At 45.4% G+C, this 21,647-nt stretch overlaps 1 protein-coding gene and 1 pseudogene across 1 annotated transcript in view; both read right to left on the minus strand.

The window, feature by feature from the left end:
• Positions 1-21,647, minus strand: part of STARD9 (StAR related lipid transfer domain containing 9) — a 137,586-nt gene that overhangs the window by 43,325 nt on the left and 72,614 nt on the right. Inside the window, exons 10-22 of the mRNA XM_054565528.1 lie at positions 16,546-16,613; positions 15,885-15,982; positions 15,271-15,480; positions 15,024-15,121; positions 14,024-14,101; positions 13,521-13,589; positions 11,054-11,233; positions 7,890-7,941; positions 7,410-7,547; positions 6,606-6,688; positions 6,380-6,483; positions 1,100-1,293; positions 185-647 (exon numbers count right to left, since the gene is read on the minus strand). Of these exons, the coding sequence (XP_054421503.1) occupies positions 185-647; positions 1,100-1,293; positions 6,380-6,483; positions 6,606-6,688; positions 7,410-7,547; positions 7,890-7,941; positions 11,054-11,233; positions 13,521-13,589; positions 14,024-14,101; positions 15,024-15,121; positions 15,271-15,480; positions 15,885-15,982; positions 16,546-16,613 (1,835 nt within the window). The remainder of the gene's footprint in view (positions 1-184; positions 648-1,099; positions 1,294-6,379; positions 6,484-6,605; positions 6,689-7,409; positions 7,548-7,889; positions 7,942-11,053; positions 11,234-13,520; positions 13,590-14,023; positions 14,102-15,023; positions 15,122-15,270; positions 15,481-15,884; positions 15,983-16,545; positions 16,614-21,647) is intronic.
• Positions 4,679-5,201, minus strand: LOC129064318 (cytochrome c oxidase subunit 6A1, mitochondrial-like; annotated as a pseudogene).

A 21,647-nucleotide genomic window follows, 5' to 3' on the forward strand; every position in this document is an offset into this window, starting at 1 on the left:
GGAGATGTCAACGACAGAGAAAGAAGAGTCGGAGAGGGAAATGGTGATGAGGAGGAGAGGAGTAAACAGCTCTTTCCATTTCACAGACTGAGGAAGCTGAGACACTGGGAAGGAAAGAACACAAGCTGGGGAACAAGCCTGCAAACTTCAGCCAGTGCTTCCAGGGGACGACTGCCGGCTGTACCTGCGGAGCTGGGGCAAGTACCGGAGGCAGAGCCTTCGGAGGCTCAAAGAGCTGCAACTTGTCGATTTGCTTCCACATTGACGGCTTGGGACCATGGCATCAGAGCTGGGGACCTCGTGTGGAGGCTCCCAGGGACAACCATCCTGGAGCCAGCACAGTGCCTTGAGCTGCTCCAGCCTCTTCTGGGCCTCCAGCAGCTTCTGCTTCTTGATGATTGTCTCTAGCTGGAAGGAGACCTTTCTTCGCCAGATGTTCAGCTCTGCAGCTCGTCTCCGCGGGAGCTGAAGCAGCCTCGCCCTCTTCTGGCTTCGGGCAACTGGGGACAGTTGAGTCTCGGGATCTGTCTGAAGCCAAGAATCAGCTGGCACAGAGGCCTCAAGTTCTTTCTCTGCTGCACAGCCTTGCAGTTGCTGCTGCTGCGAGCTTGCCAGCCAGGTCTCTTCTCTGAGCTGCCACTGATGGTCTGGGAACAAAAACACCCTGAGAGAAGGTCAGCACCTCCCTCCCTGCCCGTGGCTGCCTGGACTCAGACGCCCCCGGCCATGGATGGACCTGTACAGAATGAAAGGGCTGGCCGGGTTGACGTCCCCTTACCACAGGGCAAGGGAATGAAGCCCCAGGCCTCAGCACAGCAGCGGGCACATGCTAGGGCCGGCAGCAAAGCACGGACGGATGCGTGCAGGAGAAGGAGCGAGCGGAGGGCCATCACTGTGAGGGCCAATAGGAAGCTGCTTCCTTATCCTTGCTTCCAGCCCCTTGTAAGAGCCTCTGTTCTCTAAAAGAGAGGACAGAATGCCTAACACCAAAGATTCCATCATATCATAAAGAAAACAAAGGGGAGAATACAGAAGCCTGGGGAAGCATGAAAATGAAGAGAAGGGACAATGAAGCAGACACTGAGCACAGGGCACCTACTGTCTTTAATCTGCCAGGTGACGTGTGCCTGGTCAAATTCCAGGTCCCGTTTGGCTCTAATCTGTCCTGCTAGGATGTGCTGCTTCAAATCCCCGACGTAGCACTGCTGTGGCTGCTGAACCTCGGTCCTGTGCGGCGTCTCTCCAGCCCCAGGAAGCCGGTGGTCCTCACTGCTCTGCTCCCCCAGCTCTTTCCTGCCACAGAGGGGCCAAGGTTACCCCAGGGAAATGCAAACCCAGCTCAGTAGAAACCAGTGGCCATCCAGGCCCCTCTGAGAGAGTCCCTGAATTCAACAGGGCAGAGAGGACTTTGGACTTCCGGCAGCTTGGGACACACAGGCATGGTGTCACAGGCAGCTCATGATGTCACAGTGCAGGAGGTGAGAACAGGCCTCAGACTAGCATATTCTTAGATTGTGGGTTTAGCAGAAACACAAATACATTTTGGTTAAAGAAAATAACCAGAAAATAAAGCACCTTTAAAAAACAACAACAAAAACAACAAAAAACACATTTTAACTAAATCAATAAACTTTGTCCTTAAAAAAAAAAAAAAGGTATCTGCTGGAAACAAAGAGCAGGAGCTCTGGAAAGACTGTGGGAAGGGAAAGTTCCTGCACATGTTCAGAGAGCACAGCTGCAGGTCCGGCCCCTGAAACAGAAACCCTCTGTGCGTCTGGCGGGCGGAGGCGGGCGGAGGCGGCCAGGCCGGGGGCGAGAGAATGGACATGCACCACACCTGTGCGAACACGCCCTGGATTAGGGGTCCAGAGTTTTAGACTCTGGCATATCTTTCAGAGATATATGCTGAAGCCTTTTCTGCTGAATTGTCTGGGATTTGTTTAGATTCAGCGGGGAATGGTTGGGGCAGGGAAGGAGTGAGTGGGGATGTAAATGAAACAAGATTAGCTACGAGTTGATTATTTGTAGCATACTTGGAATTTTCCATAATACAAAGTTTCAACAGAATTCTAGATTACTGTCATCCTTGATTCTGCCACCAGGTTCTTCCATGACCATGGATGAGTGACAGCCCTCCTCTGAAAACTGACAGCTTCTGCCTGCATGCTAACGCCGCCCTGGGTCACACAGAGCCTCCTAAGAGAGGACCCCCAGGCTGTTTCTGCAGGGTGGCTCCATCCCTGTCATTCCAGTTCCTAAAGGCGCCCCAGTGTGGTGGTGGGAGGGGACATAGCTGGGAAGGGCCAGCATCCACCAGAGGCTCACAAAAAGCCTGAATTGAGCCTCCCTCAGCCCTCATTCCAGTCCCCGGATGCGGCCACCCCACTCACTCACGTATTGTCTAGTCTGCTTTTGCGCCACAGCCGCAAAGTTGAATAGCTGTAGCAGACACTGTAAGTCCTGCAAAGCCTAAAATACTATCTGGCCCTTTTTCAGACCATTTGCTGCCTATGTCTTAGGAAAAAAATAAAGTTTCTTAATATAGCTTTAGGAGGACAATGAAGGGTGGACGGTGGGAGAGAGAACAGATGGATGGGGAGGTGTGTGGGCGGGAGCTGACACACAGCAATGTCTGCTCGGAAGGGCACTATGAGGTGATTCAACATGCAGTGGGTCCAAGGACTAGGACGGGCCCAGATACTTGAGCACGTGCTCTCTGGGGAAGACTGGCGCTGAGTGCTGTGGGCAAAAGGCCAAATACGCACAGTGGAATGTAGAGAAAAAAGGAAAGACACCCTGATACATGTGAGGCAACAGGCAAGTGACAGCAGCTGGAATTTAAAAACCAGTTAATGCCACACGAATAGAAAAAGCAGTTAATGGGAAACATTTTACACATGTGTCATGTCTGCACTACTGCTCCAAAATCTGTATGACCACCGGCAATGGCTGAACTACAAACAGCCCATCTGAGGTGCTTAGACAAACCCAGCTAAGATCCAGACCATCAGATGCAAGGGGCAGGGCCAGGGGTCTTTATTCTGAATCCCCTGGGAGTATTTACTGTAGCTTCCTTCTCTGCCATCTCAAATCCTGATTTACAATCACCGTCTCCCTAGAGGAGAGCTCCCTCTAGCCTTCCTCCTGGAATGTGGCAGCGGCCAGTCACTTTCTGAGACCCCGATACACTTTCCTTCATAGCAGCATCAGCACCTGAGGGGAGAGTCAGCTGGGAGGACCATGGCAGACACCGCACCTTCACCCCAGGTGCCACACGCCATCCGGCTGAAAACGGCTTCTCTGCTAAGTACATCAGCCAAGGTCCCAAAAAGCAAGTGAAAAAGAAAATACCGACCTTATGCTACATGTCTGGGTAGATTACCAAGGGCAAGCCTTCAGTCACCTGCCAGCCAAGGACCTCTGTCTCTCTCAGATGACTGCCCTTCATCTTGGGTGGCTCCTGCCTCCCCCAGCTGCTGCCCGGTCCCCTCCTTGCCAGCACGCTGTGGCACGGTCCTGGCCGCCTCAGGGTCTGACAGCTTCTGCAGTGGGATGCAGCAGTGTCTACGCACTTAGGCAGCAGGAGCGGTGGCAGCAATGACAGCATCTCCCAGGCACTGGGCACTTAAGGTTAAGCTCCCAAAATTCCAAATGGGAAACTGCAAAGAATACAGGCAACGAATTTCAAGGACAAATTCCTCTCTGGTCCAGATCACTGCTGCAAGGGGGAAGGAGGCAGACCAGCCAATCTCCCCTGGCTCTGGAGTCAGCATCAGCTTTGCAGGCTCCCCACAAGTATTCTTCCAGAGAGAAAAGGGAGGGGAAAAAAGCCTAGGACATGGAGGGGCTTGGGAGCAACCCCACCCAAGAGCAGAGGGGAGACTCTCATGGAAATAGAGCCACAGGACAACTGGGGACCCAGCTAACAACATGCAGCTTTCTCCACTCTCTTGGGATCTCTCTCCAGTCCCTCTGCCCAATCACAGGCTGGCGCCTGCACCACCCCACTCCCACCAAGGCCGCACTCCATGCTGGCTCCAGTCTGGGCAGGACCAGCCCAACCCACAGGCTCCTAGAGCTGCTGCTGAAGAGCGGAGACAGCGAGCGGGGAGGCCTTGATTCACTAGTCCCTCTCTGTCCTCTCTGAATGAAAGGGTACATTCTTGGTGTTACTGAAAGGTCACATCAGTGCCTGTGGGGCTAGAGAGCCAAGAAGACAGGAGACTGGTGTTCTCTAGGCAGCTGGGGTGAGAGGGGAGGGCAGGAAAGCAAAAGGGTGGCTGTGTTCCTGGAGAGCTCCCGCAAGAGCCTCCCGGAAGCAGAGCCATGGGCTGTCAGGTACTTGGCAAAGCACTTCACAAGTTCCCGCTCCTTCAACCAGTACCACAAGGATCCCAGGAGAAAGATGGTAGTATCCTTACTCAGAGGACAGCGAACAGGCTCAGAGACTCAGTAGCTTGCCTAAGGTCACACAGCTTTTCTGTCATAGAACTAAGGTGTGAAGTAACTTTATCCAGCCCCATCATCCTCACCTCTTTTTTTTTTCATGACCAATCTAAGTTATTTATTTAAGCCACCTCCTGCTATTAGCAAAGAGATGGAAGATTAGTATACTCTAGTCATCATTTGATATTAGGAAAGAATGTCAGCTTAAGGTCCCATACACTTTTCTGGTCTATGCACAGAGTAACGGTCCAAACCGGTGCTGTAGTCCCCCTGGGGTAGTGGTCCAGGTTCTCTTTATTCATCTTCATAGCTGGTCAGAAATGGATCCACATGAGGGTTATGGAAGAGAGTACAGTTACCATCTTCCCAGGGAAAGGGTTTGGCCCTGAGGTGGAGACGGGGGTAGATGACGAACTTGGGTCTCGTGCTCTCTGTGGTACGACCTCAGAAAGACATCCAGCATGCTCATTCCCACCCCGGGGAGCGCAGTGAAGCAGGTGAGGGCCCTCCACCTGCGAGCTGAGCCCTCCTCGCCATGGCTCCACTTGACACAGGCCGCGCCAGCTATGGCCGGAAATGACCTAGCAGCCCAGAAACCCTGGACCCAGCCACCACCACCATTTTTGACCAGGACCCATCCTTGCCTCTTTAAGCTGCAGACCCATTCTCTGTAAGCCTCTGAACTCTGGGAAGAACAGACCTTCAGTGCATCTTTCCCATGGAAAACTTACCTAAGATGAGGTCTCCTATCATGGATCCACTACTGAGAGGGAGGACCACGCTGACAAATCAAGAGTCCCCGCTTCAGTCCCGAGTCCATCTTGGCCTTGATACACTTTACCCTGTGTCACCTCTCCCTTACCTGCCACCCCACAGAGCCCCTCAGTCATTCGACACTAGGTTCTTCCTCCCTTAGACTCCAGTCCTTTGGCCTTTAGCAGCCCTCCTGTGAGGACCTGCCTGCTGGTCACGCTCCCAGCACTAGAGCACTCTGCTCCTGCATCCAGCCCCCCGCGTTACCAAGGCCAGACCCAAGGCCAGACCCAAGGCTATCTTCAGCTGCCATTAAATTCTCCTGGTCTGAGGAAAGAGCAGCTAGATCCCTCTAAAGGAACCAGGGCACGAAGGGCCATGATAACCCTCCCAGGAACCCTGTGCTCACCGTGCTGGTCCCAAATCCCCTGCTGACATTTTCTAAAGGAAGGGCCCAAGGTGGCAGGCACTTTGGCTATGGGAACAGAAGGATACCACTGTTCCCAACACCAAACCCACAAGGATCTAGATCTGGGAAGGGAATTCTGTGAAGAAATGGATGAAAAATGACTATGAAGAAGAAAATTCACATATCAAACTCTGAGTCCACGGTTCACAGTCACAATACTGGTAAAGTGGGTGTGAGAGGGCAGAACCCCAAGATATTTTTGCATTGTTCCTGGAGTTCCTGCCCTTGTTATGCATAGTTCTGGACAGTTGGTTTTAATGGAAGGAAAAGGATTGTCAGTTCCACAATATTTTTAAAAACTCAGAGGAAGCCACAGTCCTGGAAGCTAACACACCATGAGCTCACACACAGGCAGGACAGAATTTAAAGAGGTATACAGGGAGGTAAGTTCAGAAGCTGCACCAAAGCTATCTGTAAATGCACCATATTTAAATCTTGTTGACAGGGGCCGTAGGAAACAACAAATGCTAAACTTCTTCCAAGAAGAAGAAAGTTACAACACTGAAGGGGAAATAAATGAGGCCAAGGCCACGTCTCTGCCAACTCTCAGTTGGGCAGCGAGCTCCGCACCTTCAAGTCCCTTGCCAAGTTGATTTAGACCAGCTTCATCAAACCTTGGCTGCTACACTCACCTCCTCCTGGCTCCATGTTATAATGGCCTACGAAGAAAAACTAGTAGGTTCTACAGCAGAGGGAGCAGCTGTTTCTCACCTTTTTTTCCAAAACGAAGGGCAGAGACCCAACCTGGAGGCAGTGACATCTCCATCCAAGTTCAGCCACTCCAAAGAGCCACTGCCACCAACACCCTCTCCAACCTGGGAACTCGGGAGAAAGCACAGTGAGACTGCAGTCATCAACCCTCCCCACGCTCCCCAGAGAACCCGACAAAGCTCTGACCCCTCCCCCCAGGGAGAAGTAGGGAGGCCAGCGTGCTAACCTGCCTTCTCTGCCGAAGGACAGCAGCCTCTGCTGGGTGGCTGAATCGGAATGTCTGCGCTTTCCCCAGGGTGATGACTGCTCCTGTGGCACAGAGACAGGCAGGGCCTCAGCCAGCGGCCCCTGTTCTCAGTATGCACGACGTGCAGGGCGCTGTTCTGTGAGAGGGGAGTCCTGCCCTCAACTCGTGGATAATTAGCTCAGGTCAAAAAGATACGTATTCGTTGAATATTGCGCAGCGTATGTATCAAACTAATGAAATGAGCAGAAAGAGTCTGGTAGTCCAAGGAGAAGCAAGATGAATTCCAGGTGGAGTAGTCAGGGAACACAGCATGGGAGAGGGAGAGCGTAAGCTCAGCCTCAATGGACAGACAGAATTTGAATACATTACTAATAATAGTGATAGTGACAGTAATAATGATAATGAGCACTAACTAAGTGCCAAGGACACTGTTGAGAACAACATTACGAGGGTTAGTTCATTCTACCTTCATATTTCCTGCTCTTCAATCCTATTTTTATCCCTGTTTTACAGATGAGGAAATTGAGGCCTAGACACTTTCCCAAGCACACAGAGCTAACAGCACAGGGACAAATTTCAGGGTCATTCTCCATTCTGGGGCCCAGGAATTAGGGTTTCTTCATTTATGAGAAGAAGATGGTATTAGGATATCGGATCTCTGGGTGCCAAGGCTGGGTTTTCCTTCTTTAAAGGCTGATTCACTGGGTTCTCTGGGTCTGGCCCATGAGACTGGAGCTGGTCCATCACCTGTCCTGGCATAAACAGGGCTGTAGACAGTCCTACCTTGGGTCAGACGGCAGGAGGCAGTGACCTCCCGGCCATTGACTGTGCAGCGGGCCCCCTGGGCAGGCCGCAGAACGACGACCCCGCAGGCGCTGGTGATGGTGCAGTGGTCTCTCTCGATCCACTGACCCTGCAGGACTAAGAAAAGGTGGGGGTCACTTGGGTGGAGACACAGCCGAGGGAAACACCTCCTCCGTGCTTCCCAGGAGATCAGAATGCACATCTAGAAGATCTCGTATGGTGATGAGAGAGGAAGAGCCACCAACTGAAACCACGCAGACCTGGATCCTCCCACATGTGGGTCCCCTCCTATCATATCCCGGACACAGAGCTGTAGTCCCACAACCTAGCAGCAAAAGGAGCAGCCCCTTAGGACTTCAAAGATCCTTTCCTCTCAGAGCACCATCGGGATCCTCTGAAAACACCTGTCAGGCATGAGTGCCTGCCACAGAGTGTCAGGCCATGTGCTCGGTCACTCACCAATATCCTGTTCCTGCTCTGAGTCAATCCTTCCTATTTTTGTTGTCCCCTCCTAAAGGGAAAAACAAAGCCGATTAAATGAGCTTAAAAAGGGAGCCAGCCCTGCCCGCAAAGGAGAGTCCGCTGTTTGAGTGTTAACACTGCCACCCCACACCCACCCCGGCTTTTCACACAGCTTCTCGGCTTCGGCCCAGGCCCTTCTGACTGCTCTGCCCACTCACTCTGCAGCCAGGAAGACCCTGAGAAGGTGGGGGCAAAAAGTATGTGACAAAGCAGCATCAGATCTTTGCGAAGTCCAACAAATGTTGGCAAACTCCCATAGCCTGAAGCTAGAGAACTTGGAGTCTGAGGAAGTGGGCACACAGTACAGCCTTCTCCCAGGGGCTAAGGTTCTGGTCCCAGTTTGGTCCCGCCAGTCTCAGACAGAGGTGTTCTCTAAAGGTGTATGGAGGCACAGGATTTTTACCTTCTCAGTCCGCAGATGAAGTTTAACAGACACCAGATTGTAAGAAGGGTAAAGCACGAATAGGAGAAAAGCACCTCTAGAATCAAAAAGGACTGGAAGAGAGTATAGGAGAGGAGGGGGAAATGGGAGTTAGTATAAACGAATCACAAGGTTAGTAGAAGACAATGGCTTTTGGCCTTTGGTTATGGCAATTTGGACCACATAGCTCTGTTTGAGGAAGGCAGAACATGGCAGCAGAGATGCTGAGTTTAGGTATGTACTTACCACCCACCGAGTAACCATTCACTATGTCCCAGGCACTGCGCTGAGTGCCTTATAGACATCTCTTATTCAATCATTTAACAACCCAAAATGTAGGTATTATTATCCCCCTTTTATAGATAAGGAATCTGAAGCTGACAGGGGACAAGTTGCCCAGGGAACCCACAAACTACATAGGAGAGCTCTGGCTAGACTTCAGGGCTTTCTGGGTCCTGAGCCTTGCTTTTCCAACCTCCACATACCATCTCCCCAGTAACTGAGGTTTACAAAGTGACCAGAGAGTTCCATACTGGGCTTCACTGTTAGCAGCCAGTGGGGTGGTCCCTGTAGTTCCCCCAAAATTGCTTGAGAGAAGGAAGACTCCTAGAAGTGATGAATGAGGTTCTGTGCCCCGCTCCACGTGCACACTCACAAACAGCCAGAGCCCTGCCTTTTCTGCCCAGCCAGCCAGAGCCACACAAGCCAATGGATACTGGCCTCCAGACACCACCAAACAGAAGCAAGGGAAAGGGGTCAAGGCCCTTCATGTGGGTTCAGGGTCAGCCCTGATGAAGAGGCGCATTCCTCCCCAAAGGAGAGAGGCCACAGCACATCACAACTTCTAGGCCTGCAGGGCAGAAACAACAAAAAAATGCGACAGCATCTGTTTAACAAGGACTGAATTGGTGCCTGTGCTTGCTGCCCCTCTGCTGCTTTCTGCGGGGAAGCTTAGCGGCACAAAGGCACTTAGGAGGACCAAGTCTAGGATACCAGTAACCTCTGCTTTGTGCATCCTTTCTCTGGGCCCCCTTCCCACCCAAGGCTCCTCCTGAGGTGGCCCAGGGGAAAACAGCCCCCGGGGCATTGCTAGGGACTAGCTCCAGATCTATAATCAATCAGCAAAGCAAAGCAAACAAACAAAACAGAATCTTGAGTGATTACTGTTCTACTACTACCCAAACCAGGGAGTAACCAAATAAAAAGGGGGAGATGGGTACATAAAATGCGGAAATGCCAGGATTAGCACTAACTGGAACCCCATTCCCCAGGTTCACCGGAAGTGCACCAACGAGGGAGTGCCATGCCGGGCGGTGTGCACGGACTCAGCAAGGAAAGCCAGCGCTTCTCCATTCAGAAGAGGCTGGCCACGTCCTTTAACCCTCTGTTGCTACCCCAAGCTCTACCACTTGACTTCTACCTTCATCTGCTTACTCTACAGGCAATCAATCTATTAGATCAGTTCTAATCAAATCCTGACCATTTTAATCCACCCGGTCTCTGCATGACTTCCAACCTCTCCCGAGTAACCTCTCCCGAGGTTCTGGCTAAGGGAAGGATCCATGGCCTTTGGTATTTAGATCTGTTAATAAGGTAAAAGCTCCTTCTGCCTGAGGCATTTTCACTGAGATAATTTATAGTCTTGTGTATCAGAAAATAAGCTTCTGAGGCTCAGTCTCTGACAGCTCCCTCACCTCAGGGCTTATCCTAAGGACAGAAACTTTCTAAACTTGATGAGCTTTGCTAACATCTCACTACCACACCCTCCACAGCATTAGGAGTCTAATTTCTCCAGGGAGAAGAGCAGCCTTCCATATTCCCCATAAACTCTGTTCCTCGAAATGTCAGCTGGAGACCATTCGGAGAACGAGGATTGGATCTTGAGTGAGCACAGGGATTTTGGCCACATAAAGTGTGTTCTGCCATCCGTAGAGAACATCCTTCCACAGCAGAGCATTTTTGGTGAGGGTAGGATAAAAGACTATCAACTGTGGGTCACTAACTCCCAAACTGCTTCATTTAGAAATGAGGACCTGGCCTCCAGATGGCAAAGAATCAGGGGAGCCAGATCCTTCGTGGGAGGCCTTAACTTCATTCTATTTTTTGTAGGAGGCTGCATGCCAGGCTTTGTCTCCAATGCCCCCCACCCCTCTAGCTCTTTGGACTCTCCCTCATGCTTTCTCCAGGTTTCCTCTACTTCCTCTTCCCTCCCTTCTTTCCCAAGCAAGCCTTGTCGTGGACAACGGCCCCTTTAGCCATCTGTGACAGCCTGTATGTGCGCAGCTCAGGAGCATCAATGGTACTTTAAGGTTAGGATTTCACCTCCATGCCTGCATTCCTGTGTTTCCAGAATCCAGAAAGGGAATACCAGCAGCATCATTCTTATTTTAAAATGAGAAAATTAAGGCTCAGAGAACAAAGGTAAATTATATAAGAGTAACAGTAGCAGTAGCTAAAAAAAAAAAAAGGATTGTTCTGATTTCTAGTCTTCTGCTCTATTCATACAAAAGCCAAAACAGTCACAATTCGTTGGCTAGCCCAGTTTCCCGAGGGCGAACCTGAAGGTGGCTCTGTGGCATCCGTCAAACTCACATATGCGTAGCCACTACCACCTGCTTTTCCCTCCTTGACCCCTGGGGCCAGTAGCTCAGCAAGGGAGGGAATGCACCTGCCTACTTACCTTGAGGTGATAGAGTACAACTCCTGTGCTGAGCACATCATCCTCCAAGGCCATCAGGTGTGGCAGGCTGGAGTCGATGACAACCCCAGCCTTCCTCCTGTTGATGTCCACTCTGTAATGCTCCACGAGGGCTTTCCACTCATTCCACTTCTGGGTCCACTCTTTGGTCAGCTGGTCTATCTGCAGTGATGGAGGACGTGGTCTCAGCGACTCAGCACGAGGTGCCCACTAAGTTCGGCTGTCATCCTGGCCCGATCGCGCCCTGAGCCTGTGTCACTTCCTTACGCTCCTCTCAGTTACAGTTGAAAGCCCCATGGAGGACCTTGCACCTCTGTGAGACCTCTGTGTTCTTAAAGTTTTCTTCAAGAAGCAAGTATTACTTTCAAAAAAAGAAACCCCCCAGAAATGGTATGTTCAAAGTTTTCTGCAACAAGCATGTACTGTTTTCATAATTGGAAAAAAATGCCATAAATGTTATTTTTAAAAGCTGATTGAGATGTTAGACATCTATAGTTCCCCTCTCCCCATCCCCCTTCTATGCGATCCATACTGAGAATCCTCTGTGACCTAACACTTCTTTCTCAAGGTGCAGCACGTGGAGTTGTAATGTAAATGTGTATACGTGGTTCTAAGACCACAGAGCACAAGAGGAGTCTCCCCAAGGAGAACTATATGAAACTGGTCTGAAACACCACATAGTAATAAAATAACAACAACAATAAAATCCTGAAAGCTTGTGATGCATCAGGATCAGAGTTTTAAAAATAAATATACTAAGACTTAGAGGGCTTAAGATCGCCTAAGGTATGTAAACAAACAATATGGACTGCAGAGTCCTTTTTTCTTCTTATGATGGAAACTCATGACCAGGCAGGAAGCTTATTATCCTGGAAATGGAAGAACTGGGAAACCCAGGAAAAGGAACTGGATTCCGCTAAATACTTCTCTCATAAATGGAATACCTAAGGAAAAAAAAAACTATGCCAAATTTAGGTACCCTACGAATTTTAAAAATGTTATTTTTAATGTCATAATTATTGAGCTCAAGTTTGGAAACTACAGCGGGATTGGGACCTGGCAGAGGTGAGAGGCAGGTGGCGCTGGCTTGCGGTTTGGCCCACCGGGCACAGCAGCCTGGAGGCGCGGCTGAGCACACCTCCCCTCCAGCGGTTCCGGCACTACCTAAGGTTGTAAGGCCCGCAGGTGGCAGGTTCAAGTCCACTTGAATTCTGCCAGCCTGTATAATGCAAAAATAAGCCTGGAATGATTTAGACTTTTCCACTTCATCTCTTATGTATGGAAGTATGATATTTTCTGAACCCCAAATCAGAACATATGGTTAAACACAAAATTTTTTTAGAAACTTCTGAATGTGTAATATAGTCCTAGAGTTTAGTTTGGGTAACAAAATGATGACACAGCCAGGACACTTTAATCACACAGAGGATGATTAATAGAATATTGGAAATTGAGACCTTTGGTTGCAGGATCTAAATTGAACCTGTCACCAAGTAATGCCTGCCACTTCTTTCCTTTTAAGGGTCTCTGGGAATCACCACTTAACCTAATCTCCCAAAATGTCTTGTCCCCGCTCTCACAGCGTCACGACAGCAGTCTCTTTCCTGGTTGGTCTCTCTGCTTCCAGACTTCCCTTCCTTCAATTCATCCTACATACAGCTGTCATATTCATTTCCCTACTGTACTCCTTTATTATGTCACCAACCTGGTTCAGGAAGCTGTGATCAACCCTATTTATGCCAAGTTCAAAACCCCTGCAGTGGCCCTCCCCTGACCTGCATACTCTATCAAGAGCACCTGCTCCCGCCAGCTTCGTTTTCCGCACACTCTGTGCTTCCACATGGCCTCCCACACCAGTTCACTCTCTCAGTTCCATGGCTTTGCTTATGTTTTCTCTTTTCCCCCTGCTACATACCTAACAACTATTAGCATCAAGGTCTATTTCAAGTTCTCTGACTTTCAGCTCCAGCAATATCATGCCTACACTGAAAATTCCAAGCCATCATGCTTTCTTCCCTCTGTAAGCTCTTTTGTCTCATTCATATTGTTTATTACATTTAACCATTCTCTAAATGTGTTTCCAACTACACCCCAACCCACTGGAGGGCAGGGACTACATTGTATCTCTTGCAGCATCATGCTGAGCACCTATTTGGAGCTCAATGAATACATATTGGTTGGTTGATTTACTGACTGGAAAGTAAATTTTATTTTCTAAGCTATTGTCACAATGCAAAGGGAGTGGCCATGAATTTTCGAGAGAACAAAACGAAGTCAGGAAGCTGGTCAACAGCCCTTCAGACAAGTGAATCCCCCATTCAAGACTCAGCGGAGACAAAAATTGTCTCCCAACTGGACAGAACCTCTGTGTCCTGTCGAGGGAGCAGCCCTGGCCCAGGAACGATGGAGGCTGATGTAAAACACAACTGGGTCCGTCTCACACACTCACCTTCAATTCATTCTGGAGAACCAGCTCCTTCAGATTTCCATCCTTCTCATTCAATGAACTGAAGTTTCTCTGCACAAAGAGAGAGATGTGTTTTGCAGGTCCCACCCTTACTCTTGTGAGGGAAGATAAGGTACAGATAAGGGAGAGACTTTATCATTAAAAATCATAAACAAATCAGAAGCCTAGGTATTTGGGCTCAGAGTGACACATAGAAGGTGAATTCAAAGAAATTTTGCTGGAGGGCCCCATCCCCGTATCTCCCCCACACATAGAGTGTGGGCCAGCAGGCAAATGCCCTGTGGACAACAGAGGTGATACAGTGAGAGGATGTCTGCCCCATCTGTGTGAAACTACACAGGTAATCAGAGTAATCCCCGTCCGGCCTTTGCACCTGCCCCTGCTCCACAGGTGTCCCTTAAATGCGAACACAACGAAGCAGGCTTAGATTCTGTGCAGGCGAAAAAGGGCTCTTGAAGACACAAGCATTCTGACAGCCTGCATACCAGCTCGAAGCTCAGCAGCAAGGCTTTCAGTCTTCTAATCTCTTCCCTGAGTTCTCTGATCAACTTCACGTTTGCATCCTGAAAACACAGAGAACACCGTCACCACTGATTGATACCAGGCCCCAAACAGCTGTGAGATGCTACATACAATTAGCTTGGAAGAAGTCGCTTACTCCTTTGGAGTACCTTCTGTGACAGTCTTCTTAAAATGTGGTCCCAGGACTAAGAACTTGTTAGAAATACAGATTCTGTCCCTATCCAGCACCTACTAAATTAGAAACTCCTGAGGGCTGGGGCCCAGCTGTGGCTTCATACGCCCCCCAGGAGATTCGTGTGCACACCCAAGTTGGAGAATCACTGTCCTAGAGCAGGAGGTCAGGCAGGCAACACAAATGCCAGGGCATGTACAGACAGTAGGTGCTGATCTTTCTGTATTGTGACTAAACTTAGTATCTAGTTACATTGCCTTTTAAAATAGTCCATAGATGGGCTAGATCTGTCTGGCCACCCGTTTGTAATCCCTGCTCTGGAACTCTTCACTGAAATTACAAAGCAGATAAGGATTTTTTGGAATATTCTCATTATTATTCAGCTTTCAAAACTAATGAATTTATTACACGCCTCTTTTAGTCCAAAACAGAGACGTAATGACAATGAGCATAGGAAAAAAATATATAAGCATACAGCAACATAAACTCAGAATAAAATTAGTAAACAGAAACTTTTAAATAATTTTCCTTAGACAATGGTACACCAAGGATGTTAAGAGGAATGGTCTTAGAGAAATACTAAAATAAATTATTCATAAAAGATTATAAATGAAGTCAGTGGAGATATGAGAAAGGACTATAACACTAGAAGAATTTCAATCCCTCATCATTCAGAGAACAAGTTTGGCAAGTTGGGGTGAGTTCAAAAAGAAAGACACCCATGAGAGGAATACAAAAAGGAGAACTTTGTGTAAAGTGTAAGAGATCAGGACTTGAGATGAAGGTCTCACCTCATTTACCCGTGGCTTGTTGATGATGTTCTTGGCATTGGATGCATATCTCAGTGTGCTCATGGTCTCACTGTAGCTAGTGTGCGCAGGAGACACGGCTGAGGTACAAGGAGAAAGTTAAAAAACAGGCCAAGCCCTCTCAGAGACCCTTGATGAAATGGGTGGTCAGGGCTCTTTCTCTGAGGCACAGTACCAGTCCCAACAGTTCTCAGTCCCAACAGAGAACCAGCCCCGACATCCCACTCACTGGCAACCATGATGGTTTTCGAGTTGCCTCCAAGGCTGTCCTTCAGCAGCCAGGTCAATACGGAGTCCCGGTAGGGGATGTAAGACTGCCTCCGGGAGGGTCCCCCTCCATGACTGGTCCCAGAAGGAGAGCTAGGAATCCCATTGTCACCACCGTTGCTGGTTACACTGTTGAGACTCTGGCAGCTGCTGAAAACTTGAGAGTTCTGGGCTTAAAAGACAAAACATAAAAGTAGGAGAAAAAAGAAATTCTGAGACAAATGCATTAAAGAAAGCAATCGTTGGGGAGTACAGACTAAAGTACCACACTGCTTAATCCCTTTCTGCATAAGGTAAGATGCTTTAAATTTGAGCCATGAATTAGGCTTTGGACTATGACATGGAATATTTGAGCCACACAATTTTTTAGTCTCCTTCTTCCTCAAATGAGAGTACAGGGATGATGGCCAAGTTATGTTCTAAAACAACAGATAAATACCAATTCTGATGCCCCAAACCAGAAGGTAGCTATATCAAAAAGAACCTGGTGTCTACATTTTTGACAAAATGAAAATGCGTGAGTTGTTCTCCAAAGTGTCCCTCCCACTCTGATGACCCAGTCTATCAGCCAAATACCTAAGGTGGAGATGACAATTCCCAGAGTCACGAGAGACTTGTTGATATTGGCTCCTTCTGTAATCCGGTCTTTACAGTAACTGGGGTCCGCTCTTTCACTAAAAGTCAATAAAAACAAAAACAAAAGCAAACAAGACAACACTATACTTATGATGCTGCTCAAATGTACTACCCATTAATGTGGTTCATCATGTAAAAGACCCACATAATAAATTCCTTTGAAAATTGAATTCCAGATTTTAAAAAAAGTTACCATCTTGTAATGAACTAGCTGGCATTCTTCTGCCCCTCAAGCATTAAAAAAATCAAATAATTCTTTACAGTTTTTTTTTTTATTTTGGCTGCCAGAGTACTTTCAGCTAAATGTAATACTTATTTACAGTAATTGTATTAGCATAGCTTTATTTAGCCTAACGTGCAGCCTAGGCATTGGGAATTTCAAAAGATACTAGGTGATTTTAACAGACAGCTAAGATTGAACTTTTCACTCCTAGAAACTATAATTTCTCAACTTAACATTCAAAGAATTTGTTGCTTTTATAATTTCCTCAGGAAAAATGAAATATGAAAAAGGTTGGAACAAGTTTATTCCAAATAAAATGGACAAGAACAAGGTCATTGCCAAGTGGTCATTCCCCCTTGGCTTTGAAATCCTAATTACCTGCCTGCTAGGTCCACAAGGTTGATCTTGCTCGTGATTTCAGAGGGGAGGTTGTTCTCCAGAACTGCCTGAGATAGAAAATACATTTAAATCTTGTCAGCTGGAATAATGTGGTTTCCTTCCCCCTTAGACACCCTCCTAACCAAGGTGATGTTTCGGATTTTTAGCCTACTCATTCAAAAATATCCGTATTCAGACGTGCCAGATGAGATCTCAATATCTGATAGATACAATCAGTAAGCTCCAGGTACTTACTTCACTAAAAATATGAGCAGGGCTTTCACAGAAAAACTGGGCAAATCCTCACCAAGTCCTCTGAGCACAGTTTTCAGGGGCACAAAGAATTTTAGTACAATTTACCAGGCAAATAATCCAGTCCCCTCGAGGGGACTCGGGCTCTCGCAGCAGGCTGGGCCCCTGATGGAGGTTTGGTTTGTCCCTCTTGTTGACCTGAGTCACATCAGGTTAACTGGCTAAGGCAGCAATTGTCAACCTTTTTCATATCATGGCACATACAAACTAATTACTAAAATTCTGTGGCACACCAAAAAATACATTTTTCACCAATCTGACAAAAAAAAATTTTGATTCATGCACACTGGATGGCTATCATTGTGTTGGCTGTTATCATTTATTTTTTTCATTTGACAATCTAAGGGAAAAGATGTCAGTGCCCCTGACTAAATACTCAGAAACTGCACGTTTTAAAAGATCCTGCAGCGCGCCCATGTGCTGTGAACACAGGGCGAACATCGCTGGGCAAGAGAGCAAGCGCTCTGCCTCGCTCTATTCCATTGAGGGCATCCAGCCCTCAAGAGCAAAACTTTTATTTTTTCTTAAATTCAACGTGGGTTTTTGTTGTTGTTTTAATGTTGTACATCCATCGCCAAAATCCAGCTTTAAAATAGTCTCTAGTTTCCCTCAAGTGTGTTTGCAATCGGTCTCCATTCTCATCCCCAGCCTGAGGCAAACACTCATCAACTTTCTGTCTTTATACATTTGTCTTCTCAGGATATTTCATACAAATAGAATCATACAACATCTGGCTTCTTTCACTGTGCATAATAATCTTGAGATTCATACATTTTGAGGTGTTTATCAATAGTTCATTCATTTTTATTCTGAGTAGTATTCTATTGCATGTTTTTTTTATCCATTCACCTCTTGATATGGACTTTTGGGTTGTTTTCAGTTTTGAACAATTACAAGTAAATTTTATAATTTATGACAAAAATATATCTTATACAAGTACAAATTTGAATATTTGTGTACAATCTTTCTATGGACACATTTTTTCCTTTGGAAAATACCTAGGACTGGAATGGCTGGACCAAATAGTAGGCATATATTTAATTTTTTTAGAAACTGCTAGAATGTTTTTCAACAATTGTACCACTACACCAGTAGTGTAGTGTATGAGAACTCCAGCTCCTACACATCTTGCCACTATTTACAATGATCATTTTTTAATTTCAGCCATTTTAAAAGGTAAGTAGTGATATCTCATTTGGTTTTAATTTGCACTCCCTAACAGTTAATGACATTGGGCATCTTTTCAAGTGTTTAGTTGCCATTTGTATATTTTCTTTAATAAAGTATTGGTTCAAAAATTTTGCCCATTGTTTTTTTAAAGATTTTATTTATTTATTTTTAGAGAGGGGAAGGGAGGGAGAAAGAGAGCAACACATCAATGTGTGGTTGCCTCTCGTGTGTCCACTACTGAGGACCTAGTCCGCAACCCAGGTATGTGCCCTGACTGAGAATTGAACTGGCAACCCTTTGGTTTACAGGCTGGCATTCAATCCACTGAGCCACACCAGCCAAGGCTAGTTGTTCTCTTATTGAGTTTGGAGAGTTCTTTATATATTCTGGATACAAGTCCTTTATCAGATGTATGTTTTACAAATAAATTTTCCAATCTGTGGCTTTTCTTTTTATTCTCTTATAGTGTCTTTCAAAGAACAGAAGTTTTAAATTGTGGACACTTCCAAATTTCAATTTGTTCTTTTGTTCAGTTTGTATTGTTAGTGTCATATCTAAAAAACCAAACTTTGCCTAATCTAAGGTCACAAAGGTTCTCCCATGTTATCTTCTATAAGATTAATAGTTTCAGGTTTTACATTTATGTCTATGATCCTGTTTAATTTTTTTATTGTTGCTCAAGTACAGCTGTCTCTATTTTCCTGCCACAACTTTCCCCTGCTCACCCACCCCCATTAGTTAATTTTTTAAATAGAAGTCTTGTTTTATTTTTTTAAACATATGCATACTCAATTATTCTACCACTATTTGTTGAAAAGACTAGACATTCTTTATTAAATTATCTTTGCCATTTTATTAACAACCAGTTGCTTATATATGTGTGGGTCTGTCTGTCCCATTGATTTATTTATCTATATTATTGTTAATGTCAGACTATCTTGATTACTTAGTTTTATGCTATAGATAGTTTATCCTAGAGAATGTTCTATATGCGCTTGGAAATAAGTGTTCTATAGGTGTTAAGTGGAGTAGTCTTCTAATATAAGAGAAATTAGTTAAAAATGTTGCTCAAATCTATATCCTTATTGATTTTTGTCTAGTTGTTCTACCAGTTACTGAAAGCGGGACACTGAAATCTCCAACTATTGTTATTGACTTGCCTATTTATTTCTCTTTTCAATTCTGTAAATTTTTCCTTTGTGTATTTTGGGACTCTTGTTTTGAGCTCACACATTTGAAGTTGCTGTATCTTCTTGATGTGTAAACCCTTTATCATTATGAAATATCTGTCTCTAGTATTTGTTTTAAAACCTAGTTTTTGTCTGATACTAAGAGTATTCTTGCTCTCTTACGACTGTTATTTATATGGTGTATCTTTTTCCATCCTTTTCCTTTAACCTATCTGTATCTTTGAATCTAAGGAGTGTTTTTTGTAGACAGCATATAGTTGGGTCTTGCTTTAGTCTGATAATTTATACCCTCATCCATTCACACTTAATATAATTATTGATGTTGTCAGAATTTTATCTATTGTTTTTCTATTTATTTTCTATATGACTCATGATGTTTGCCCTTGTGTTCCTCCTTCTCTGCCTTCTGTGTGTTAAATAAGTATTTTTAGTATACTATTTTAATTCCTGCTGATTTTTAAATTATAATTTTGAACTACTTTCTTAGTGCTACTTAATTACTTTCCTGCTCTACATATCAGAACATGCATCTTAACGTACCATGATTGACTTCAAAATAATACTAACTGAATTCTAACTAGAATATAGAAACTTTACTCCAATATATCTTCTTTTCCTCCTCACTCCTTTGTGCTATTAGTCACATATATGACAATGTGTGCGTATGATGTACAATAATACAGATTATATTATTGTTTTATACAATTTTATTATTTTAATGACATTAGAGGAAATGAGGAAGAATATAGCATTTTATTTTAGTCTGAAAGATTTCATTTAGTGTTCTTGTAAGGTAGGGCTGCTAGCAACAAATCTGGTTTTTTGTCGTTTTTTTCTTTGTTCAATATAGGAATGTTCTTATTTCATCTTCACCTTTGAAAACTAGTTTTGCTGCATATATAAATCTTGGTTGACAGTTGTTTTTATTTCATCACTCTGTTTTCTGGGGTCCAATGTTTCTGATGAGAAGTCAGCCATTAATCATGTAATTGTTCTCCTGTAAATAATGAGTCACTTTTCTGTAGCTGCTTTCAAGAGTTTCTCTTTTGCATTCAACAGTTTGACTGTGATGTGCCTGGATATGACTCTTTCTTTGTGTTTATTTTACTTGGAGTTCTTAAGCAGCTTAGATCTCTAGATTAATGATTTTGAATAAATTTGGGGATTTTTTTCCAGCCATTATATTTCAAAGTTTTCTTATAACTATCCGCTCTTCTCTCTTTCTGGAATTCCCATTACACGTATGTTGGCAGACTTGATTTTGTTCCACAGGCCTGAGCATCTCTGTTCATCTTCCTTCAGTTTTTACTTGTCTTCTTCAAATTCTTCTGCCATCTCAAATCTGCTATTGAGTCCCACTAGTGAATTTTTCCTTTCAATTATTGTACATTTTGATTCTGTAACTCCCATTTAAAAAATAATTTATATCATTTTAGTGAAATTCCCTAAAGTCATTACCATCATGGTTTCCTTTAATTCTTTTTTTAAAGATTTTATTTATTTATTTTTAGAGAGAGGTGGAGGGAGAATGAGAAGGAAAGAAACATTCATGTGAGAGAGAAATATCGATTGGTTGCCTCTTGCATGTGCCCCAACTGGGAAATGAACTGGCAACATTTTATTTTGCGGGACAATACCCAACCAACTGAGCCATACCAGTCAGACTTTTCCTTTATTCTTTAAAATGGTTTCCTTTAGTTCTTTAAACATAAACATATTTATATTAGCTGCTTTGGAGCCATTGTATGCTAAATCCAAAATCTGGAACACTTAGAGTCAGTTTTTATTGAGTGTTTTTTTCCTTAAGCATGGGCCACACCTTCTTGTTTGTTTTTCCATGTCTAATACTTTTTTGTTGAATACTAGATATTTTACATAATATATTGTAACAACTCTGGATTCTAATTTTTTCCTATTGAGGGTGGTAGTGGTGGTTGTTTTGTTTGGTAACTTGCCTGGACTAAATCTTTAACATCTGTCTCTCTCACAATATGCAGCCAAAGCAGTCTCTGTAGTTTCTTTCCATAGTTGTTTTTAATTTTAAGCTCAGCTTCTAAGGGGCCAACCTGTGTTTGTATGGCTTAGTGTTCAGCCAAAGATTGGTCAGAAGTTGTAATCAAATACCTTGAACTAACAAGACTTCTTCTCTGTTGATGGATCTATGCGTGAGCTGCGGAATAAATTAAAAGTTCTGACAGTTTTTAAGCTTACCCCAGCATCCACTAGCCACAGGGCCCTCTTGTGTCTTCTCTGTACATATGTGCAGATCCCTCGAAGTCAGGGCTGTGTGGGTGGCTTGAGCCTGCTTAGTCTCAGCTGGGTGTGACAGCTTCGATTCCTCAGGATATGAGGGGGTCTTATCAAAAGCCACTATGGCTGTGTCATCTCTCAGAACCCCTGTTAAGCCCCCAAATAATCTGCCAGTTCATT

The sequence above is a fragment of the Pteronotus mesoamericanus genome, unplaced genomic scaffold (genome assembly GCF_021234165.1).
Source record: "Pteronotus mesoamericanus isolate MK-2021 breed Mesoamerican mustached bat unplaced genomic scaffold, CSHL_Meso_final contig_164, whole genome shotgun sequence".
Classification (NCBI taxonomy): domain Eukaryota; kingdom Metazoa; phylum Chordata; class Mammalia; order Chiroptera; family Mormoopidae; genus Pteronotus; species Pteronotus mesoamericanus.